Source organism: Protopterus annectens, chromosome 5.part0 (genome assembly GCF_019279795.1).
Source record: "Protopterus annectens isolate FY-2018-M chromosome 5.part0, PAN1.0, whole genome shotgun sequence".
Classification (NCBI taxonomy): Eukaryota; Metazoa; Chordata; order Ceratodontiformes; family Protopteridae; genus Protopterus; species Protopterus annectens.
The window spans coordinates 684,457,689-684,483,803 of NC_056735.1; the positions used below are offsets into that span (position 1 = coordinate 684,457,689).

General features: G+C 41.3%; 1 protein-coding gene across 1 annotated transcript in view; it reads left to right on the forward strand.

The window, feature by feature from the left end:
* TRAPPC2 (trafficking protein particle complex subunit 2) overlaps nt 1–25,173 on the forward strand; it is a 176,364-nt gene extending 151,191 nt beyond the window's left edge. Inside the window, exon 5 of the mRNA XM_044072529.1 lies at nt 23,958–25,173. Coding sequence (XP_043928464.1) covers nt 23,958–24,056 — 99 coding nt within the window. The 3' untranslated portion in view covers nt 24,057–25,173. The remainder of the gene's footprint in view (nt 1–23,957) is intronic.
* Nucleotides 25,174–26,115: the final 942 nt, after the last annotated feature.

Sequence of the window (26,115 nt, forward strand, 5' to 3'; positions counted from 1 at the left end):
GGTAATATCCCAGGTTGTTTACTAAACAATCTAAAACGAGACCTATTGGGACCCACTTGGCATTCTGTTTAAACATAGCTTGAGAGCTGGTTATGTTCTTGCAGAATGGAGAACAGCCTGCACAAAGGAGGGCCATCTACTGACCCTGGGAAGTACAGACCTATAAGCCTAACCAGACTCATCTGCAAGGTCATGGAAAGAATTATCATGGACCTCATCAACAAGGACATAGGTGACCTCCAAACACTGCACAGTTTGGCTTCATTAAGGGTAGCTCATGGCATGCATATTAAACCTGGTAGACTTCTTTGAGAATGTCACCAAAGCCGTAGATGAAGGTAAGACTGTACACACAGCCTGTCTCAATCTTGCCAAGGCTTTCAACACAAACCTCACTCTGACATCATTGAGAAACTCTCCCTTACATTACTAGATTGGTAGCCAGTTGTCTCACTGAGAGAATATACTCTGTCAAAATTGGTGACTCCACCTCCACCTGTAGACCCATCACCAGTGGAGTACCACAGGAGTCTGTGCTGTGCCCCTTACTGTTTGTCATCTGTTTCTCAGAAGTCCAAGCCAAAGCAGAAGGCCTTTGGCTCAGCAAGTTTGCTAATGATTGCAAACTGGGAGCAGTCACTGAGTCCCCCATTAATGTCAACACATTACAAGAAGGGCTAACACAAGCAAATGATTGGTGCCAAAGCCATGTTCTAAAACTAAATGCAAAATTATGCATTATTATTCCCTTTGGCAAAATGTAATTCCCTACAAATTACAATATTGACAGTACCCCCCCCCCCCCGAGTTCCACCCCAGTGGTGTGAGACTTGGGAACACAGGTTGATAGTAATCTGAACTTTGACCACCAAGTTTCCACAGTGGTAAGGAAAGCCTTTTATGTAATGCACTTCCAGGTCAAGGGATGTTACAACTCCACTGTACTCGACCCTCATCAGAGCAGTAATAGTGTATAATGCACCCTTTTGTATGTACCTCAACAGACACCTGCAGCAGCTGGAGAGACCTCCGATGTTTCTCACTAAGAAAATACAGGGACTCCAAACCATGACCTACATGGACAGGCTAAAAGCCCTTTCACTTTGCTTTGTATATTATAGACTGCTGAGAGGTGACTTGTGCCTGGCCTATAGGGCAATCTCCAACCCTGCCCTAATGGAAATTCTGCACTTCTGCAAGTCAGATGGCACAATAGTCACCCGCTCTAGGGATCTCAACATAGCTTGTGACATTAACAGAACATGCTGGAGAGACAGATATGTCTCCCAGAGACTGACGCTTCTCTGGAATAGACTTCCTATTCACATAAAACAGAGCTTCTCACTGACCCTATTCAAAAGCAACCTAGATAATTGGATGGGAGACTGCAAATTCAACCCTGGGTTGGCACCTTAGTCCCTCATGGGTAGCCGGTGTTGATCAAAGACCTGCTCTGTTCTGCAAATTACCCAAAAAGAACAAATGGAGATACTTGAGATTAACATGGCTAGGCTTGTAAAGGTTCTAGGGCAACTAGACTAGTAACCTCCTATGAACCTATGCAGAGAGACGATTCAAATTTTAGAATGGGATGTCTACAGAGTTATTTGCAACTACTGGTAATTCATCTTTTGGCTTTATGGAACCAGCTGGCAGTAGCTTTGGCAGGAGGAAGACATGGGCTTATGAATGGCAACTGCATTCAATAATTTACCAACAAATACACAGATGTTGGGTCTTCCAGAACTGTATCTGTTCACCATTCATTAAAACATTCTGCTGTTTTATGTCTTGTGAGATATTTAGAAAGATAGGTGTCTTTTCCTAACAGTGGACTCCTGGACTGTGCTATATTTTCGAAAATGTAATAAAAAAAGGAATCCATAAACTGAAGAGTAATACAAGTTCTGCATATTAAATTAATGGTGAGGTTTGGAGCTAAAACATACCTTTCTTCATATCTGACTTGACAAACATAAAATAAACAATAGCATGCCAGAATATACATCTTCAGATATTACCTACCAATGGACATCTCAAACTGTAAAATTATGTCAGCATGATGAATTTTGATTCTTTCAAAGCAGCTCATTTTCAACAAACGTTTTCATTTTTTTTTAACCTTGATTTAAGGATAGAAGAAGATGTTTGTTTTCTGGATGATTTCACAAGGTACAGATGTTCTACACTGTCCAATACTAAGGCCTCTGGACTATTTAAGCTCCTTATTTGATACTGAATGAGTTTATTCATCATGTATTGATCAGGTTTCAGCAGTCTTTGCTTGTCTTTCAGGAATCCCAGAAATAGTTCATCCTTTTAACAAGGTCCTCTTTAAAGGTGTCTTTCACTTAAGACCTCTCTTCCTTATGATTCAAATATTAGACTGGCTTACGAATATCATCAATGAAGTGTTTCTGCTCAGATCAAACAAAGCCAAACCTATTTTGATGAAAAATCAACCAGAGACTATGGCAAACAGGGAAGAATAGTTGACTTCCACAAATACTTTATCAGTTAAATATACCAGGGCTTTTCTACTTCCTATTTCCAATGACTTGCATCTTATCAGAGATAACTTGAAGATTATTTTAGGAAATGGTGAATTAGCCAAAATTATTGGTGACAGCTCTTTCTTTACCTACAAAATAATTCATAACCTGAGATCCATGTTAGAACACCATCAAACTACACCTTCAGAAACAAATACATGTACTTAAAAATGTGGCAAGTGTAAGCAATGCTGATTTATTAGCAACACTTCTAACATTCACATCAAGGCACTGAATTTAAACCTTTGGGCAAGAAATAGATATAATTGTGATTCACAAGGAGTTGTTTACTTGGCATTTTGTGATTCCTGCCCAGGGTTCTATGTTGGAAAAACTGTGAGAAATCTGTCGAGACGAATTTGAGCACAATTTGGCTATAAAGAAAAAAAAAAACACTAGTAATTCTTTAGCCAAACACTCACTAATGTGGACTAATTAAAAAAAATCCAGTTTTTCAAAGAAGATGCTGTCAGTATGCAAGAATTTGTTGGTAATTGCAATGTCCTACTTAAATGCCATAAATCCTGGTGGCAAATAAGATTGTGGGCAGATAGGTTTCCCGGTCTTAATGAAACAGTAAACATTAAATGTTTTCTGATGGCACAAAAACTTTAAATGCTAAGTACTGTTGTTCCTAGTAGCCATGATTTTCTTATTTACAGAAACATGTTTTTGTTTTAGAAAAATTATATTAGAAGTTTTGTCAGCAACACTATCATTTCAGATAGAGAACAACATTTCTGATTGGTTACTACTTGGTTATATTTCTTGAACATGTTTTAAAATACACTGTAACTTTAAGAAGAAAAGAGGGAACAGAGACAAGTATTTTACTGATTAGAGATGATCATGTGATTCATTTGATACTTCTTTTAAACTTGAATTGTGTACTTGGTTTTAACTCTGATAAAATTCTATTATAGTTAAAAAGAATGAAAGTGCTTAGTAGTTAAAACTTGTGTTTGGGACTCTTTCCACTCTTGCCTTTGTAGATTTGTTCAAAGTTCTGTCTAGATATGTTATTCGAGAGCTCTTGCCAGTCTTTTCACGAGAAGTGAAAGTTTTCTTAATGTTTTCCTTCTTGACTCCTCCCATTCGTTTTTTTTTTTTTTTTGTGTGTGTAGTATTTGTTTACTATAGTTTGGTGTTAGGCTTAGATTACACAAGTTTAAGGATTTAGTGTCTGTCATATTTATCTATAGTGTGTGTGTTCTAAATAGTTCATATAAGATGATATAGTAGATGTGTGTGTGTGTGTGTGTGTGTGTTAGCTGCGGGATAGCTGTGTAGTTTTTTCCTTGAAGTAGTTTGAATTGTGGTTATTTCTGATAGTATTCTGAAGTCAGGCAAAACTTCAGGATTTAGAAAGTGTTCAGTCTGTGGAAAAAAGATCCTTCCTCAAGACCCTCTTTCCCTGTGGGTGTACTGTATAGGTGGTCCTCATTTACAGGCAAACTGTGAAGTTTATGCTACCTTTAGCTCTAGAGCTATAGAAGGTAGGAGGGAAAAACTAATTATGAAAGACTTGCTTTCCCCACAGACGGGATCTTGTACTCCAGTTGTGTCTTCTGAGTCGAGACCTACATCTGCTTCTCCTAAAAAATACAGAGAAGAGGAAAAAATCTATAAAGGGGCCGAAGAAAAGAAATTGGAAGAGAAAAGCCTCAATAAGTCAATCCCCAGATCCAATTAGTCTGTCTGGTCCAATATCTAAAAACATCGAGGCAGTAGGATTCACCTGTCATTCGGGTCCAATCTCCCTCCTTTCAAGCAACTTTTCTCTGGACCAGGTGAGCCCTCAGCTCCATTCACCAATCCTTCAAGATAAACATCCTTTCTTCTTATCAGTAGCATCATCACAGAGGTCGGTTCAGTTCACCAGAAATCTCTCAGAAATAGGTGTTGATAAAATAAGACAATTTTTTTGAATACACCAGTCAAAGTGGGAGTCCTAGTGCTGCCCTCTAGGGGAGGTCTGAGTGTAGGCCCATAACTTCATCACATTTTCTGTGATATCAGTTCAGTTTTTGGAACTGGTTCCAATTGGTCTGATACCCTTCCAGCGCACCTCACTTGGATCTGACAGTCCATGGAACTTCGGCTTTGACTACACTTCTTACTGTCTCTACTCCAATGCTATTGGGTCAGGATAATTCCAGGAGACCAAACTTTGTTTTTTGGGTACAGGTGGTTGAGTTGACCCCCAGGTTCTTGAGCTGTTCCTTCCCCTCAGTACCTCTGCACCGGACAGCTCAGGTCAGAGGTCCTCCGTGGAGCTGACCTTGGATGGAAAGGGGAGACTTTGAATTAGATGACGGGAGTGTTTCCTTGGCTTCACTAGTGGCATCTGCTTTCAAGGCTACGGAAAGGGCTTTGGCTGGAACAAGAAGGCAAGTGCATGCACCGAGTTCAGATCTGTGCCAAAACCCAGTGGAACCTGTTCCTTATACCTCTCATTCGAATCGACTGGGACAGTCAGAACCCATAAGTTTCGAGACAGCTTGACACTCTAGTTCCCAGTCTGATTCTGTCCTGTCTGCACCAGAACCCTAGAGACATGTTCCATGGAAACAGACATGCAGATGGAAGCATATAGACTTCTTTCTTGAGTCAGTCCCTGAGAAGACAGATTTGGATGAGGGCAAAGGATCCCCCGGATCTTGCCTGAAAGGCTTCAAATTTTGGGACAGCCCTATAACTGATGAAGCAGAAAGGGAGTTGGTCCACTGAAATTCCTTCTCTGGATGAATGTGTTTCTCAAATCTGAGGGTGTATTCAGGCCTACAGATTTGCATGTTAAACCAATGCCATCCTCTTATCTACGCCTAAAACTCGCTCCACTCCTAGAAAACGACGTCCAAACCGCATGCTCAGGCCCATATGCCCAAAAAACAAATGCTTAGAATGGCTGAAGACTTTATTACCTTAATTAGGGGAAGCCAGCCTTCCCACTCTAAGAGACATGTAACTGATTTTCCATCTGATTCTTCTGATCCGGAATCTGATTCTTCTGTTCCTTCTGATTACCAGGATTTGCCCTTATCTACCTATGAGGATTCTGATGCAGAAGATGGAGTAAGAAAGTATACACTTCTGCCACTTTGGCCATTATGGATTTAAATTGCCAGTTTCATATGTTAAAGTACCAGCAGCATGTTATGGGACTACTTAACAGAAAATGATGTTGATTCCTGACTGTGCTGAACACACAGAATTACAGGATTTAATGCATTCTGCAGAACAAGTTGGTAAACATATTTTGCATTGTGGTTTTGACTCTTCAGAAGCATCTTGCAGGGCTGCTGTCACTGGGTCTGTACTTAGAAGGCATGCTTGGCTTAAGGAGCAAAACTTGCCAGATCATGTTAAAACTAAATTACTGGATGCTCCCTTAAACCAAGACTGCCTGTTTGGCAACAAAGCAGAAGAAGTTCTCAAAAGGATGGATGAAAAAGCTAAATCTGTGCAAACTGTTAAAGATTTCTTACAAGTACAGCCTCCCAGATTTAGTAGACATTGCCCTTTAAAGAACTGGTCCTTTCCAGTCTCTTCCAGGCCCTCTCAGTCCAAACCCAGGAACAGCAGACCACCTAGGTTACAGTCTCATACTGCGCACAGGTCTAAGTAGTGGGGGGGGGCTCGCACTTTCAAAGCAGGGAGCAGTAAACCACCCCCTACAGGTAAATGGCACAATGACTTAACCTTATTCCTCCCAAGTCCTGCTCCCTTAGGAGGAAAGCTCGCCTTGCATGCAAAAAACTGGGAACTCATTACCCAGGACAAATGGGTTTTGAATATAGTTTCCTAAAGATACAGTTTCCACTTCCACTCCCTACCAACCCCAAACGGTTGGCCAGACCTACCCTCATATCAGTGGGAGGAGGCCCAACAGCAGGTTTTCTCTCTTCTAAATATCAGGGCTATTCAACCTGTCCCAGTAGAACAAAGGGGACAAGGTTTTTATTCAAGACCTTTCCTGGTACCTAGAAAAGACCGCTCCTGGTGTCCTATCCTGGACCTCTCTATTCTAAACACCTTTCTGGTAATCCCAAAATTCAAAATGCTAACACTTCAACAGCTTCTTCCTCTGCTAGGCAAAGATGCCTGGTTGGCAACCTTAGACTTAAAGGAAGCTTACCTGCACATTCCAATAAGGGAATCTTGCAGGAAATACCTATGCTTCAGGGCAGGCTCCATGCACTATCAGTTCTCTGCACTTCCCTTTGGCTTATGTACTGTGTCCAGGGTATTCACAAAGTGTCTAGCTCCAGCCATTGCATTTTGCAGGCAGAGAAATATTCAAATATACCCATACTTGGACGATTGTCTGATTCAGGCAGAAAGCCAGGACTTGCTATTACAACATCTGGCATTTGTAAAGAAACTTCTAACCTCTCTGGGGTGCACTATAAACGAAAAGAAATCTCAGCTAGTACCTTGCCAACAGATTGTATACCTGGGAGCAAGCTTGAACACAACTTCCCAGATGGCTTTCCTCACTCCGGAGAATCAAGTTCATTTGACAACCTACTTCAAACTATTGGCCACAAAACCCCAGCTATCTGCAAGGAAAATCCTGCAAGCCCTAGGATTCATGGCCTCTTGCATTCTACTAATTCCATATGCAAGACTGCATATGAGGAAACTACAGTGGTATCTAAAAAGCCTATGGTGTCAACAGTCTCAGGACCTGGAATCAATGATTCTGATCATTCCTTGTATAAAGACAAGAGTTCCTTTGGTGGGCAGAAGCCTGCTACCACAACAGGGGGCTCCCTTTCACTCTACCCCCTGCCGCCCAAACCCTAACAACAGACGCATCAGACTGTGCATGCGGGGCTCACTTGGCAGGGCAGTGCTTTCAGGGCAAATAGAACCCAAGACCGATGCACCTGCATATCAACCAAAAAGAAATATTAGCTGAACAGAATTCCCTGACAGCCTTCAAAGACCGCATTCTTCCAGGACAACTATTGGTAAAAACAGACAACACCACAGTTATGTGGTACATAAACAAGCAGGGGGGAACCCACTCGTACCCTCTCTATAGACTAGCTATGGCTCTGTGGAACACAGCCTTGAGCTACCAAGTGCACCTACAAGCTCAATTCCTGCCAGGCAAGCTAAATTCACTGGAAGACGACCTAAGCAGAAATCTCATGGACCCACACAAATGGAAACTGGAGCCAAAAATATTCAACCTCTTGAGGAACAAATGGGGGGACTCCAGAGATAGACCTGTTTGCCTCCCCATCAGAACTACCAATTGGACAAATTCTGCACAAGGACTTCCCACAGTCAAGCTTGGAAAGTGGATGCCCTGTCTTTTACCTGGGAAAGCCTCTCAGTTTATGCCTTTCCCCCTCTGCCTCTCCTCTTGAAGGTTCTGCTAAAGATCAAACAGGACAAGCCAAGAACAATACTGATTGCACCAGACTGGCCATGCCAGCACTGGTATCCCCTCTTGCGCAGTATGACACTGTTGGAACCATGGCACCTGCCTCAGACCTCTTCCCTGCTGTCCCAGCAGGCGGGCCAGATTCTGCACCCTCAGCTTCAAACCATGAATCTTGCAGCCTGGCTAATTCCTTGAGCTGTCCAATAGCATCTCTCAGTAAGCAGGTGCTAGATGTCATTCTGGAGGCAAGGAGGCCTAGTACTAGAAAATCCTATGCTGAAAAGTGGAAAAGATACTGTTCCTGGAGCCAGACCAGGGGGGATGGGCACAATGGTGCTCAGCTTACCTCATATTCTTCAGTACTTAACAGAAATGCTCCACAAGGGCCTGTCCTTCTCGTCAATTAAAATTCATGCCTCTGCCATTTCAGCTCCTTATTATACTGAGCCACCCATCTTCTCTCACCCTCTGCTAAAACAATTCCTTAGAGGGGCCAAAAATTTAAGACCCCCCCCAGGACGGCCCCTACTCCAGCCTGGGACCATAACTTTGTATTGGAAAAGCACACTCTCCCTTCCTTTGAGCCAGCTGCAACAGCAGAGTTGAAATTTCTTTCTTGGAAAACAGCATTCCTTCTAGCCATCACTTCAGCAAGAAGAGTGTCTGAATTACAGGCCCTCATGGCAGTGGAATCCTTCATTATCTTCCATGCAGACAGGGTTTCCCTCAGGACCAATCCTTCCTTTATGTCCAAGGTGGTGTCTAGTGTGGCCCTAAATCAGTCCATTTACTTGCCTACTTTCTTCCCTAATCCACAAAACAGGAGAACAAATACTGCACTCTCTGGACGTGCACAGACAACTTAGATTTTATTTGGGCAGGACTAAGCCTCTCAGAAAATCTGAACAGCTGCTAGTTGGCTTTGCTGCAGGGGCAGAGGGGAAGGCCATTTCAAAGCAAACCATTTCCAAATGGATAGCCCATTGCATTAATTTCTGCTACAAGCACCATGGAAAACCTACCCCACAGGGGATAAAATCACATTCCACCAGGGCTGCATCTACCTTTCTCAGAGGAGTCCCTACCACAGACATCCTAGAAGCTGCTACATGGAGCTCTGTACATACCCTTCACCAAGCATTGCCACATGCCTCTTTTTTCTAAATCCAGAGCCGGTTTTGCCACTGCAGTCTTGCAGGGCTTAATAGCTGGCCCTAATGCTCTGTAACTTCCTCCTCCCTTACTTAGCTTTGGGAATCAACCCAAATGTGATGACCAACAGTGAAACACGAAGAACATAGTACAGTTGTGTACACTTACCATAAATGTAGATATTTGAGTGTATTCACTGTTGCAGTCCTAGTTACCCTCCCTCCAGCCCCCTGACTTCTCTAGGCTCTACCTTTCCTTCTTGTTTGGTATATTTAATTTTTCTCTTTTATTTGCTTTTTGATAGAGGTGTACCATAACATATTATTGCTTCCCATTGTGGGGGCACCTGACATCTGGGGCAAGAAAAACTGATGTAATGGCGTGGGCTGCATGTTTTATACCCCTTACGACCTGACATCATGAAAGAAGAGACCGCATCCGATGCAGGAATCCAAGACTCTGTTATTCAGGTCGGCTGAGGGCTACCTGCAGGCAGATATCCCAAATGTGATGACTGCAACAGTGAATGCACTTGAACATCTACATTTATGGTAAGTACACAACTGTACTTTCTTTATTTCCACATTTTAAAACCTAAATGGGGAAAGTAGTTTTATCTATTGCACTTTGCTTACTGTATGCAGACCTGCATTAGCTTTTGACAGTATTGGGTGACTGATTCTGAGGAACAGAAATTTAACAATGTATTGACTGTGGAGAAGCAAATTCCACATAGATTTTTACAGTAGATGTGTGTTCTGCTTAAGTCTGGACCACAATGAACCCAGTTGTCCCATTATGATTGCTTCAGCCCTATGACAGTCAAGCACAAGGTTAAGTCTTTCCAGAATGGCATAGCACCAGAGAGGGCATGTACCCTGTCTTGGACCACTGTGCAGTTGGCCAAACTCACAGCTGATCTCCCACCTAAAAAGAAAATTTGTTCAGTGAAGTGTCCGAAAAAGAAACCAGATTGAGAGGTCAGTGACAATCCCACAGAATCTAAAGGCTTTGCAGTTGGCAAGGTGCTTGCAGTTCCTGTACCTGGCATTTGTTGTCTTCAATGGAGACCACTATGCTTTCAGACAATTTTACATCCTTGTAGACCAAATTCTCCATGTCATTGGTCAGTCCAGCACCAGAATCATATGTAGCAAAGGGGACATCAGTGTCCCTATGCTGTGTAAATGAGGATGTGCACAACATAGGGACACTGCTGTGTACTTCAGAATGGTATTTTTTTCAGATTGAGGTATTTGGTATCTACCTGTAACCCAAGCCCTTCAAGGAGGTCTCCATTTTGTCATATAGGTCTAGACAGTCCAAGTTTAAATGGATATCACTATCATGTTTCAGTTTGGCCTGAGAAGGCTTCCTCCTTTGTTCACTTCCCAGGCTTCTTCTTGAGAGCTCTTCAGGGTAGATGAACCTAGCATACCTCTGATTTACCATCCATGTGTGGGCTTTCTTCTCATTTGAGAAAAAAGGAAACTAATTCCCAGGAGGACTTTGACATCTGTGACTCGAATAGAGAGAAATTGACCTGTATGGATCAAATGTCTCCAATCTCCTGTTATGAGTCTTGCACTGAGAACACTTTCTGCTGTACCCACAGAGAATGTCTTATCTGGGAACATCCTTCTTGGAATCAATGAATCCTTCACTTGGGAGGGTAAATAATTTTCCCAGGCCCAGATTAGGTACAGAAACTTTCTGGGCCTTTCTGAACCTAAGCTTTTAGCCATCTATCCAGTTGTGAAAGTATTAGAAGATACATTTATAAATGAATCCTTGGAGCCAGAGTCTTAACTCCTACTTCTAGGAAGACCAGCTGCTTTTACAGTGTCCATAACTCCCATAAGGACCTTTTATATGAATTATTTTCCTGATCCAGCTATGGGTCCGTAGATTCTAGCAAGGGAGCTACTACAGCTCCGTATAGGAATTCCCCTTCAGTGACGAAGAGAGTAAAATCCTTGACTTGTTTGGGAAGAAGGCATATGCTACTGTTACCCTAGATGTTATTCATTCCACATTGCTGCAGTCCTAACACTTGGGTAGTCCGCTGTCCCAGTCGGCCCGAATACCAAAGTATATGGCTGACGTCGGTCAAGGCGCATTAGTCTGACGTCAGGACGTCAGGGTACAAATGCGCATGACCGACGTCATATCCTCAGTCTTTTTTGCCGCATGGTCCGATGCAGAAGCAGTTTTGCGAGTGCAGGTTGGCGTTCTGAAATTTTCTGAAGTCGGAGTTTCAGACCGAATCAAAGTTGGCTAAGTACCCCGTTGGGGAATATTTTGTTTTTCTTGCCTCAGTATTTAACCGGATGTCAGAAAAAGTGAATAACTGTATTTCTTGTGGGAAACAGATACCTCATAGGGATTACCATACCTTGTGTATACCTTGTTTAGGGCCTGAGCACGACGTTGTTGGATGCCGCCTTGTGCTAGATTTAACAAACGCACTATTAAGAGAAGGTTAGACTGTGCCAGGTTAGTTTTGGGAAGCGTTGTAATTATAAAATGCCGCCGGATGCTCCGCCCGCTTCGCCCAAAAGCGCAAGGACAAAGCAGCAAAGCCTAGATTGGAAGAACCGTCAGTCCCGGACGCCGGTTCTTTAGAAGGCTCAGTGGAGCCGGAGGTTCTGCCAGGAGTTTCTTTGGAGTCTCAGGGAGAGACTTTACTGTTACAGGATGTGTCCTCTCAGGAGGTAGGCCAGGCTGAAGGGGCTTCTCAGGTGGCTGTTCTTCCCTCTCTTCCTAAGGTGGTTAGAGCCTCCCCTTCTGTTTCCAAGGCTTCTTTGAGAGGCAGGCCAGGTTTAACTTCAGTGGGGTTTCTCCTAGCTCTTCAGGATCTTTGCCTAAGAAACATATGCTTAAAATGGCAGAAGATTTGATTACTATGATTAGAGGTTCTATGCCCCCTCCTGATAAGAGGCCTAGGGTGGAACCTGAGTTTGAGAGTTTTGAGCAGTGTTCGTAGGCTTCTGAGTCTTCGGCTGAAGACTTGCAGGAGTATCCTCCTTATTCTGATTCTGATGTGGATGATTCTACTCCTTCAGCTTCTCCTCCTGAGGATTTTTCTTTTCAGAGACTCTTCATTCCATGAGGGAGCATTTTAAATGGGAAGGTCAAGATTTCTCTGATTCCAGGAAGAGGCTTAGGGAATTTTTGTTTTTACCCCAGCATAGGCCTTTAGCTATACCTCCTGTTCTGAATGTGGTGGAAGATGTTTTGCAGAGGCTTCCTGAACCCTGATTCTTTGCCTCCTGCCCCAGTTAAACCAGATAGGTACTATAGGGTGCCTGAAGCTCATAAGTATCTTTTAAGAGTCCTAGGGCAGACCCGGAAACTGTCTCTCAGGGGCCTAAAGGTGTTAAGGCTTCTGTTGTTAAAAATCCTGTTCCTCCTGATAAAGAGGCAAGGGCTTTGGATAGATGGGGAAAGAAAGTGTATACTTCTTCCACTTTAGCCATGAGGGCGTTGAATTGCCAGTTTCACATGTTAAAATATCAAAATTATCTCCTTTCACAATTGAAGTCTAAGGTGGATGCTCTGGCGGAAGGTATTGAGTGTAAAGAGTTGCAGGATTTAGTTCATGTGTCTGAACAGGTGGGTAAGCATTCCTTGCAATGTGGTTTTGATGCTGTGCAGGCCTCCTCGAGGGTGGCTGCCACTGGTTCTGTTCTTCGAGGCACGCCTGGTTGAGGGATCAGAATTTAGCTGAGCATGTTAAGACAAGGATTTTGGATGCTCCATTACAGTCTGACGTGTTGTTTGGTTCGCCTGTGGAAGCAGTTTTAAAGAAAATGGAGGACAAGGCTAAGTCTATGCAGACTGTTAAAGATTTTTGCAGGTGCAGCCTCCAAGTTTAGTAGAAATTGGCCTACTAAGGGATGGACATATCCTGCTTATGATTCCCAGTCTAGGGGTAGGTCTAGACGTGGTAGGGGCAGAGCTCAAGGTTCTTTTAGGCCTAGAACAGGAGTTCACCTGCTCAGTCTTCTGGTGAGGGCAGGGGTCAGTCCTTTCAGAACAGACCCAATGACCTGCCTTTTCAGCTGCCAGTACATTCTCGCCTGGCAGCACCTTTGGGAGGAAGGCTGGCTCTTTTCAAAGAAAATTGGGATTTAATTACCCAAGACAGATGGGTATTGGATATCATTCACCACGGTTACAGGTTTTATTTCCATACCTTGCCTCCTTTCAAAGGCATGCCAGACATTCCTCCTCTACAAAGAAAAGAGGCTCACAAGCAAATTTCTCTGTTACTCCAAATAGGGGCCATTCAGCCGGTTCCTGTGCCAGAAAGGGGCCTAGGATTTTATTCTCGCCTGTTCCTAGTACCAAAGAAGGGGAACACGTGGAGACCAATTTTGGATTTATCTATCCTCAACACTTATCTGGACATTCCCAAGTTCAAAATGTTGACGTTACAACAGCTTTTACCTCTGCTGGGCAAAGATCACTGGATGGTAACTTTAGATCTCAAGGAGGCTTACCTTCATGTGCCTATCAGACTAAGTTGCAGGAAGTATCTGCGTTTCGAGCTGGGAATTCCCATTATCAGTTCTCTGCATTGCCCTTTGGCTTATCTACTGCCCAGAGTATTCACAAAGGTTCTGGCTCCAGTGATAGCTTACTTCAGGCTAAAAGGAATACAAATCTGTCCTTACTTGGACGACTGCCTGATTCTGGCTCAAGAAAAGGAAGACCTTTTACAGCATTTGGAATATGTGATAGCAGTGCTAAGATGCCTAGGGTATTCTGTGAACGAAATAAAGTCCAGTCTAGTACCCTCTCAAGACATGTGCTTTCTGGGTGTGAGACTGAATACAGCAGCCCAGATGGCCTTTTTAACCCCGGACAAACAAAAGAATCTTTCCATTTACTTCCATCAACTATCTCTTCAGTCCGGGCTGACTGCAAGGACAGTCCTTCAAGCCTTAGGGTTCATGGCATCTTGTATTCTGGTGCTTCCCAATGCCAAACTGCATATGAGGAAGCTGCAATGGTATCTCAAAAATGTATGGACACAGCACTGCCAGGATTTGGACACTGTCATTCAACTAATACCTTGCATTCAACAGGAATTTTTGTGGTGGGCTCAGGAATGTCACCTAAACAAGGGACTCTCTGTGACCCGGCCAGAGGCGAGTCAGATTCTAACGACAGATGCCTCAGACATTGCTTGGGGAGCTCATCTAAATGGAAAGTGGATACAAGACAAGTGGCCTGCCAGACTACAGCATCTACATATCAACATGAAGGAGATGTTAGCAGTCCAGTTTGCATTAATGGCTTTCAAGGAGTTACTTCTTCCAGGGCAGGTGTTGATTCTAACAGACAACACAACTGTCATGTGGTACATCAACAAACAAGGGGGAACACATTCTTACCCGCTATGCAGGCAAGCAATGATTTTATGGGAGACTGCGCTCAGCTTGCAACTAACTCTTCAGGCAAGGTTTCTGCCGAGCACAGAACTCCTTAGCAGATGTGTTAAGCAGACAAATCATGGATCCCCATGAGTGGAAACTGGATCTTCATGTATTTCGGAAATTGACAGTGTCATGGGGAACTCCAGACATAGATCTGTTCGCTTCTCCACTAAACCACCAGCTGCCAAAGTTTTGCACAAAGAGGTTTCATCACACAGCTTGGAAAGTGGATGCTCTTTCTTTCAGTTGGAAAAATCTTCATGTGTATGCCTTTCCACCTCTGCCTCTTCTCCCAAAGGTGCTCCTAAAGGTCAGACAAGACAAGCCAAGGATGATTTTAATAGCTCCAGATTGGCCTCGGCAACACTGGTACCCATTACTGAGGAGTCTGGTAAGGAAGCCTCCATGGCCTTTACCTTTGATTCCACACCTGTTGTCTCAGAGGGACGATCATCTGCTCAATGTCAAGCTTCACTCTCTTCATCTAACAGCCTGGCATATTCTGTTTTGAAACACAGCAGGTCTCAACTTCCTCAACAAGTTTTAAATGTGATTATGGAAGCCAGAAGACCTAGTACAAGGAAAGTGTACGCAGAAAAATGGAAGAGATTTTTATTTTGGAGTGCAGCAAAGAATTTGGAGATTTCTGAGCCTAATTTGAGTGTGGCTCTTCAATATCTTACTGAGTTATTGGACAAAGGTTTGTCTTTCTCTTCCATTAAGATTCATGCTGCAGCAATTTCAGCTCACTATGATTGTGACCCACCATTGTTTTCATCCTTTGTTCAAGCAATTTCTTAGAGGGGCAAAGAATATAAGACCCCACGAGAGCTCCTACTCCTGCTTGGGATCTCAATTTTGTGTTGGAGAAACTTACTCTACAACCTTTTGAGCCTCATGCTACTGTTGAATTGAAATACTTGTCATGGAAGACTGCTTTTTGTTGGCCATTACTTCTGCAAGAAGGGTTTCTGAATTGCAGGCCCTTATGGCGGTAGAGCCTTTTTGATTTTCCATAAGGATAGGGTATCATTACGCACTAATCCTCCCTTTATGCCTAAGGTGGTTTCTAGTGTGGCTTTAAACCAAACTATTCATTTGCCTACTTTCTATGCAGATCCCCAAAATAAGGGGTAAAAGATTTTGCACACTTTAGATGTACACAGGCAGTTGCGTTATTATTTAAGCAGGACTAAGGATTTTAGGCAGTCTCAGCAGTTGTTTGTTTCTTTTGCTTTGAGTTCTCAGGGCAAGCCTGTGTCAAAACAAACTATTTCTAAGTGGATTGGGTTTTGCATTGCATTTTGTTATTCCCATCATGGCAAGGAGATTCCAGCTGGGATTAGGCCTCATTCCACTAGGGCTACTGCCACTTCAACAGCATTTCTAAGGGGGGTGGCATCTAAGGATATTTTGGAGGCAGCTACTTGGAGTTCAGTGCATACTTTCTCTAAGCATTACCACCTTCCTCTCTACTCTAAATCTAGGGCTGGTTTTGCCACAGCTATTTTGCAAGGCATGTTGACAGCTCATGCTTCTTTATGATTTGCCAGCCTCCCTTACCTCTGCTTTGGGATTCTACCCAAGTGTTAGGACTGCAGCAATGTGGAATGAAGAACATAGTACAGTTTTGTACCTACCATAAATGTAGATGTTCGAGGATCCACATTGCTGCAGTCCAATTTACCCTCCCTCCTTCCCTCTGTGTTTAGGGGTGGTTGTGTGGGTGAGGTTATACTCTTGTAATTTTGTATATATTGTACATATTTTTGGTGCAGGAGTGTTTGGTGTTTTTTGGTTTTGGCCTTATCTTTTTAGGGTCTTCTGACATCTGGGGCAAGAAAAGACTGAGGATATGACGTCGGTCATGCGCATTTGTACCCTGACGTTCTGACGTCAGACTAATGCGCCTTGACCGACGTCAGCCATATACTTTGGTATTCGGGCCGACTGGGACAGCGGACTACCCAAGTGTTAGGACTGCAGCAATGTGGATCCTCGAACATCTACATTTATGGTAGGTACAAAACTGTACTTTTTCTGGGTGCTAGGCTCACATACTGAAATATCTGGTGTCTCTCCTTACTCAGCTGAAGGCAAAGTTAGAGGGTGTGAAGGACAGGAACCTGAAAGGTAGATGCTTAAGCTGTACTACCTATCCTTGGGGCTTAGGTTAACAAGTAATATGTGAAATTTGGTTATGATGCAGTGGATGCATCCTGAAGAACTTAGTGTGCAGAATTTGCTCTAGGGAAACATGCCTAGATGAAGATTCAGTCCGTGCCAGATCATGTTAAAGCGGAAGTCCATAATGTAGCCCTAAGCAAGGAGATTTTCTTTGCACCCCCTGCAAAGAAAGCGTTCAAGAGACTTCTTTCATGACGTGAGAACTATGCAGTTGATTGTGCATGTTTTTAAACTTCCAAGCACCTTTGTATATCAGAAAGTACCCACTAAGGCTGGTTTCCCCAGCCTAAGCAAGAAGGGGGCAAATGCAAAAGAGTAGATAAGGGCTCTGTAAGACAAAATAGCTAGCAAATTTGAAAGGAAAGCCTGGTTGCCTCATGGCCATGGCACCAACGCATCAGCTGTGACTCAACCATGCTCATCTTCCCCCTGTCTTCCCTCAAATCCTATCCCAGTCCTGCCATTGACTAAACCCTCCTTGTGCCCTTCTTTTTGCTATAAAGTCAGAGGTAGGTTGAGTCTGTTCATAAAACAGTGGGAGGCTATCATTGAGGACAAGTGAGACCTGCAGATTCAAAACAGAGCAAAATTTTTTGACATTCTATGATTTCTCAGAAACCAGGGACAACTAGTTCCCCAGTGATCATAAGAAGAGTACCAAAAAAGATGGTACATGATTCTACTCCAGATTTTTTCTGGTTTCAAGGAAAGAAGGGCCATGAAGGCCCATCTTTTACTTGTCAAAACTTAACAAGTTTGTAAATGTTTTTAAAATTCAAGATGCTAACTTTGTAGACCTAACTTTGTAGACCTTTCTACTTCTCCCTCCACAAGCCAAAAGGATGCCTGCCTCCGCATACCATGCATATGGCAGAGGGTTCCTTAGGTTTGAAATATGGGACTGTCATTACCAGTTTACCTCCTTGTTTTTCGACTTGTCTACTGCAGCCATAAAAACAAATGATATAATCCTTAGCAAGTGATCACTAGAATCATGAGCTACCCAGCCATGTACACTTTTAAGTAAAATACTTACAAATCTCTTTCCATCTTTTTTTTTTTTTTTTTTTTTTTGTTCACCTCCAAAACTGAGTAAGGACTTACTTGGTAACCTTGGTGTAAATTTGTGTCTACCCATCAAGTCATCAAGACTAACCTTAAAAGTAGCCAGTGTCATAATTTTCTTTAATCTGTATAGGTAGTGTATTCCATAGACTGGAAATATGTTGAGATAGTTACATGTCACTCCAATGCATAATGTTTATTTGTAGGTGTAGATTTGGGTCCCTAATGCAGGTGTTAGAAGATCCTTTGGTTTCATGGCTCAAATAGTGAGATCTAGATTACTGTGGAGCAGCTGGAAGCATATTGGGTGTTAAAGTGAGTCATACTATATATCAGGATAGTTGAGACTTTTATTTCATTGTTATAAAATCTTTAGGGCCTTTCCAATTGTAGTATGCTTAGATTTTATACACACCACTCTACATTCGATGATGGTTTTGATGATGATAGAGTCTTGAGTTAGGATAACTTTTTTGGATCTCGCAGATATTCCCTTGGAACTTACCTGGTTCAGATAGAAAGTTTTCATGATTATGACAGAAAAGTGATGACTCATTGAGGGAGTTGTCTGTATAAGTACCAAATTCTCTTATGACGATGTCTTTATGAAGACAAGTGTCATTTAAAAGATATGAGGTATGAGCAGCTTTTTTGCTGAATGCTGTTAGCTGCACCTTTTTGCATTTAGGTTTAGGCCATTTTGGGTACAGTAGGTGTATGCATATTCCAGCCATTTATGGAGTTGTGTAGTATCAGTGGGTGAGCAGATAATGGTGCCCAACTTGCAGTCATCAGCAAACCTTGGTCAACCACATTTCAGGGATATTGGCTTGATGTCTGCAAAATAAATGATGATCAAGAGAGAGACCAACACTAATCCCTGTGGCACCCCAGTAGTTACAGTTTTACATTCAAAGACGGTACTAGCAACTTTCACAACTTGAGCTGTGATTATATAATAGCCACGGTGGTACAGCGGTAGCATTGTTGCCTCACAGCAAGAGGTTCTCCTGTTCGATTCTCGGCTGGAGTGCCTTCTGTGTGGAGTCTGCATGTCCTCCCCGTGGGCGAGTGGCCTCCGAAAGATATGCGTAAATGGGAGTGCCTTCGCTGAAGGTTGGGCATCAGGCTGGCAACTCGGCACCATAAAAATCTACTGCCAATCCTTAGCGGACCGGAGTTCTGTTGTGGCAACCCCTAACCCGGGAAAAGCCTAAAAGACAAACAGCTGTGATTCTGTAAGCCTTTCTGCTGGATTTCAAATTCGTTATCAAAGTTTCTATAACTTTCTAGTAGTATCAACATGTGGAATAGTGTCAAAAGCCTTAGTTAGGTTAAGATAAGCAGCATGAACTGAGTGACTGCTGTCCACAGCCTCTTTATCATGTTCAAAGAAGCTTACTACATTTGGGAGACCGGACATGCCTTTCAGAATATCAAACTGATTGAGGTCTGGATCAGTTAAGCTGCCTGTGTCTATATAAATGGGTTCTGCTTTGATGCATCATTCTATGCATTTGTATACAAGGCTTGTGAGGCTGAATGGCCTATAATTATCCAGATTCTTAGAGCGGCCACCTTTCTTTAATAAAGTTACAGTGGCTATTCTCTAGGCATTAGGCATTAAGCACAGACACTAGGGATAGAACAGATTAAGTAAAGGCTCAGATGATGCCCAAATGGCACTGATGAGAATTCAGGTATGTCTGGCCCCATGAAAGTATTATTTTTCAAAAAACTTTCACTTTGATGTGAAATAGCCCATGATATGCCCACTGTAGTGTTATGGTTAATTCACAGTGATCACAATAACATAGTGCATGGTACCACATTGCCCTTTTAAAGACCAAGTATATTTAGCTATGTCATATAAAGGTAAATTGCTTTAACGCTAATGAGTTAGCTGCACACTGATTAACATGTTGTTTGGTACTCCCTTGCTTCTAAAGAAATTAGCCTGTGACTTGGGACATTGAATCAGTCTGGAGAACAAATTTTGATTTCAAAATGGTGATTTCTTTTGGTTGTCTCTGCTGCCTGCCAACCAGCAAGTCCAGCTCTTGGTCAGTTAACCCATTCTTTCCCCATGAACCAGGCTGAGATCCAACCAAGAGAGGTAGTCCTTTGGGTAGCCAACAAGAGTAGTTAGTTTTTTGCATTTTCAGGCTTGACCTCACTGTGCATGTCCAGGGTTTGTTTGCAGTGGGTGTCAGCGAAGGCAGTCATCTGCTTCTGTGGATGACATAACCTCTCAAGACAACCCTCTTCCCTTGAAGCCATTGCTCCTAAGGGGTCTCCTATGTCAAATGAGAATTCAGCCACAGGGATGCGCACCTGGGTATGCACTCCTGCACCTTACCCCAAAGGAGAGGAAAACATGCAAAGTCAGGTCACTTCTTTCTTCCCTTATTCCAACTTCAGCAGGTGCCCAAGCCAGTAATCAAATTCAGGTTGCCTAAATTATAGTCTGGGTTTTATCCTTCCATGACAATGACACTAGTTCATTCCTAGTAGTGATTACCTCCCCAGCCAAGTTGTAAACATCCTAAAGGACGCTAGATCTGCCACAAGGAAATCTTGCCTCCAAACATGGAGATTTGTCTTTCAGGCTCTCACAAAATGTCTAAATCCATTGAGATGCATGGTCCCAGTGGTATTTGGATTACCTAAACCATCAATTTCAATCAAGCTTAGAATATTCTTACATCAGAGTCGGTGTGTCTAAAATTTTTGCAGTAGGCCCATCAACTAAGATCATTATTAAATATGAAATGTATTTAACACCTTCTAGAAGATGCATCTGTCCTCTGAGATTTCACTTTCATTTTGGAAAAGCTAATTTTACCAACAGTAGTCATTGAGTAACTATTTTGGGGGGGGCAACTTCCTCATTGCAATAACCTGGGGAAGGGTTTCAGAGTTGCAAGCTTTCACATACTAGCCTCCTTACACAGTCTTTCTTAATGCAAGTGTATATCTGAAGACCACTTCTCCATGTCCAAGGTGATATCAGAAGGCTCTCTGTTGTTTAAACTGTCATTGTTTTTTCCCTGAAATGTACTGCAAGAAAGAAGGTGGCATCTCTTAAATATGCTGGGTGCGTTTAGACAGCTATGATATGATACCAGGAGGACCCATACTTTCAGGAAATCAGATAAGCGTTTTATCTCAAAGTGTATTGATCATGTTACATCATTGTTTTCCAACTAAATGCATTCCCACAGTTTCTCATCATGTTAAAACTGAAATGGAATTTGCAAAAATTATTTTGTTTTATGATTTATTCAGCTTTTCTGTATAACCACACTGACAAAATGATGTCATGGTAGGTAGTGGAGAGTGATTTACATACAACTGCAAAACACTGTGGGTAAGGAAAAAACAACTTCAGAAGAACGTCTTTTTTAGGTTTTGGTTTCCCGACTACATTGTTGTATATGGTAATTCTCAATGTGAGATATACTACCTGCAAGGTAGAGTTGATGACTCGTCTTTGTATGAAGTGATGTACCTCCAGGCTAAAAGCATCAGTAGGAATTTAATAGCTTATTTAGTAGTTTAAGTAGTGAAGTATTGTAGGTTCAGTCTTTCATGACATCACAGTAGGGGTTTTCAGCCAATTTCTGGGGGCTGCCCTTATCATCAAAGCAGAATGCGAAAACAATGCACACAGTTTGCATTATAAACTATAATTTTATATTGTATATAGTAAAGAGTTTATGTTCAACTCTAAAACATTTGGTACTTAAACTTGCTTCATAATATGACCAACACTTTGCGAGAGGACAAGAAGGCTTGCCTGTAACTAAACTAAGCAAGTCAAAGTAGGTGTCCCAGTACATTGTCTTGTTAATTTTTTTGAAGGTTTGTGTATACTCCTTTTTTAATTCAGCACTGGATATTTGTGCTATAAGCACACTTTTCTTCAGGACCTCTAGGCTCAAATAATCAAAAACAGAGCGTGACGGAACTGGTTATATATACACGAGCCTTACTTGGTCTGTATTAGTACATTTGCTGGTATGAGACCAACATTGGTCCTCACAGGGGAAGATACGGACAGCTGAAGAAATCCATCTGGGACAAAGGAAACAAAAGGTATGTGTATATCCAAGTATGATTTACTATTGTAGTGATGTATTCTAAAAGGTCTTTTGCTGTAAATACATTTCAGTCCACAAACTAAACATTTTTGGTATTTAAATGTCAAAGGGAGTTCATGAAACAACAATATAACTTAAAGGGTACGACACACATTTTCTGCATTAAGGAATGTCATGGGAGTTTTGCTGTAGAAAGCGGATATTTCTGTGTTTTCTTTTGTGGACCCTTTCCATTCTTAGCTGTAACCTGCCACTCATGACATTATAGGAGTTTATATTTGTTGTACTGAGACACCACAAATTATATAGTGGGACACAGGCTACTATGTTTCTGAGCTAACTGTAGCCATAGAAAATGACCTTCCTGTAATATATATATATAGATATATATATATATATATATATATATATATATATATATATATATATATATAGATATATATATATATATATATATATAGATATACATATATATATTTATTCAGTTAGCTATTACATGTAAGCAGCTTTAATTTGACATTGACTTATGAGATGTAGTGTTAGAGCCAAAACATAACTAAATGATTTTAATTCTAATGAAGTAACTGATTTCAATTATCCAGAATGCTTTGCAAATTCCTGACCAGTACCTCACATAACATCATTGTGATGTTGTGGTCATGTAGACTAAGAAGGCAAATGAGAGAGCATAGTATGTATAAAACATAGATGTTTTGATTTTCAAATGGTAATTTCATCATTTATATGCACCTGCTATAAGCTGCAGTGGTACAGCGGTTAGCTTTGTCGTCACACAGCAAAATGGTCTCCCATTCGATTCCCGACTGGAGTGCCTTCTGTGTGGAGTCTGTATGTCCTCCCTGCAGTCGAATGACGTTAAAGACATGCAGGTAGGTGCGAGCTTGAATGGGCATGCCTTCGTTGAAGGTTGGGCGTCGGGCTGGCAACTTGACACCGTAAAATCCACTGCCAATCATGAGCGGACCAGAGTTCCGCTGTGGCAACCCCTAACCGGGAGAAGCCAAAAGAGTAAGCATAGTGCACCTGCTATGAAACAGTATGTTACGTACTGGGGTTTGGCACATACCTCTCATTTTTTTTAACAAAGTATGTAACAGTGTTTGACATTTAATGTGTGACACTAGCTCAGACATGATGATGTAAATGCAAACAGGGATATCAAAAACAGTAATGTTTGCAGATCACAGATGATAGTAAATTTTTATAGATGTATACTGGAAAATTGCCAGCTCCTTGCAATGTCAAATATTTCTGAGTGCTGTAGTGATTTAGCTCATAAAGTGTGACATTTGAGAACTGTGGTCTAAAAAGATGTTACATTCCTGTGTCATAGCTGTTGAAGATGCAGGAAGGTATGATATTGTAGTTTAGCAATGTAGTTCCCACTGCTGAATATTAGTGATGCATGTAGTGGCTCAGGATGTAATGTCTTCACTTGTAGGTACTAACACCCAGTCCTCTTTTGCATTCTGAAAAATGGCAACCTGTGTAGCTACTATGTTATAAAACTTTGAAATCCATTTGAGAATTGTCTTTATTTCCATTTCTTGGGTACATCATCATACTTCTTATTTTGTTAATCTGGCATCTTTAAGCACTCTTGCATCCACCCCAGTGCAGATTCATGATTTATTTTGCCATGTTAACTTCTTGCTTCTGTATATGGTAATTTTTTATTGCTGTTTTACACATCTTTGTTAGATAATAAAATAATTACGTCATTGCAGTTACAAAGAGCTGATATTTTTGCCATCACTGGCAAGATGTTTAATAAAAATAAAGCTTGAAAATACAGCTTATATAAACATGTTTATTAATAAAATGTCCCTATCCCAAACAGAAAACATCTTGTCATATAATCATTTTGCATACATTTGGACGGCATATTAGTATTTACAGTATGTCTACAATGCAGATATCTTAAGCATTTATCAGACATGTTAACATGAATTGGTATATTAGTTTTGTGTGTTACTTTTCGTAATGCATTTTTTTTCTGATGACCCTTCTTTTTTCTGTTTTTTTTTTTTCTTAGTTTGCAATGAATCCATTTTATGAGACCAATACTCCCATACGATCGACTGCCTTTGACCGAAAGGTTCAATTCTTAGGAAAGAAGCATCTCCTGAGTTAGAAGAGAAAAAATGGCAGCAACTTGTATATGAGAATTATTTATGTAATTGACAAAAACTGTATATAAAAAAATCTTTAAGCATATAGTTAACATTTGTTAATGCATTGTGTTGATGTAATAGAAAAAAAAAAATTTTGTTAATACATTCCATTGATTTGATATACAAAAGTGATTTGCTAAAATACTTGTTAATAATGTAAAGAAAACAGGCTACAAAAACAACTATACCTTGGATCTGCTTTGAGTATTGAAAGGGCTAGATTAATGGAGGAGAAGAATCAAGTGAGTGAACATTGATATATTGGTCCTTGTTTGTTTTTGGAAGTTGATAGCTTGACTGGGGAGCAGAGTATGAATCCGGAATGAGGGGGTTTTGCCATTCATGGACTGAATTTGGGCACAAATTAGAGGTGCATTTGAGAGCTACAGTTCTAGGTAGCCAAATTAGATAGAGGATGTGGCACAATAGCATGTTACTTGTTTCCTTCTGTCATGAGGGGAAAATGATATCCTGTTTTTTTTTGCATCCCTATTTTTGTTGTCCTTTCTAGTGTTAACTCAACCTTGTATCTCCTGTTTACCAGTCTAAAAGAGAAATTCAGGATGGTAGTCCAAGACTAGAATCATGTTGGATAGTGGTACAGCAGTGCTGTGATCCCACTGTTTTCAGTGTATGTTTGATCACAGTAGAGTGAGTATTGCCCCCTATAAATAGCTAGTTTTCACCTTTGGTTGTGTGTAGTTGTGCATATAACTGAAAGTGCTGTTTATTTAAGCCATATAGTCAAACACGCCTTTCAGGCATGAATGGTTGTATTTGCAGCATGAGCAGTACAGTGATAAATGTGGTGCATGTAATATTTGCAGATCTAGAAATCATTACATATCTTTAGTACATGTGTACAGGCAATTTTCTATGAGCAAAGGAGAAGGTTTATTATCAAGTTTGGGGTAACTCTATCTTTAAATTTACAAGGGACAAGAAATGTTCTTAAGAGTAAAGGAGAAGATTTATTTTTTAACTTTAAGTAATTTTAAACCTACAAAAAATATGCAGCTGTATGACTTTTGTTTGTAATGTGGTATTTTTTTTTCTGATTATATGTTGTCGCTTTAATTTTGAAGAGTTTCCTTTCTGCAAGTTGAAGATATTTGTAAATTTGTTTTTGTTAAGTTACAGGGGAAATTATGGGAGTTCATTATCCTATAAACCAGCATAAAACAATTTATCTAACAAGAAGAAGGTCCAGGATTGATGTTGCAAACATTAAGAACACTCAATAGAAAAAACTTTCCCAGACTCCCTGTTCCCCTCACATGTCATTCATGTCTCACTGTCTAGCTCTTTTTTTGTTCTTTGATTCACGAACAGTCAAAGAAAAATTATTACATGAGGCACCATCCCTTTGTTTAGAAAGTGTTGCTTGGGATCAGGCTATGTAGCTTGCTGACAAGCAGTCTAATTGCCTGTATTTTCATGGGGGGGGTGCTTTTTTTGCATGGGCTCATTTGCTTAAGGCTTTAGCAGATTATAATGAAAGCTTAATCAAATTCTTCCAGCTTTTTAGTATCCAAAGCCATATTTCAAATTCAAATAGAATGTAGAACTGAACAGCCTTTAGACTCATCATTAGACTGTAAATCCAGTCAGCCTTCAGGTTCTTCTATGGTATGGGGTATTACATCCTCTGTCCTCTCTAAAAAGGGAGGAAGAAGCTTGTATCTGTCCTGTCTAAAAGCTTTTCTCCCTTCTGAATGCCCTATATTGCTCTGGTAGGATCTTTAGATGACACCTGTCTGGGGCATTCTGGTCCTAAGCTTGTAGTCAGTGATGCATCATCATCTACAGAAAGTCTTTTAAAATTCCTATATTGTGGTTGAGCCTAAATGTTTCTGTACATTTATGGTAGGTACAAAACTGTACTTTTCTTGATCTCTTCCTGTTTATTCCAAGCCAGACACACCCAAGTCCCTTCTCTATCCAGTCTTCGGTGGTCTGAATTATGATAAATTAACAGAAATGATGCTGCAGATTCAAAACAGGAGATCAGACATTTCC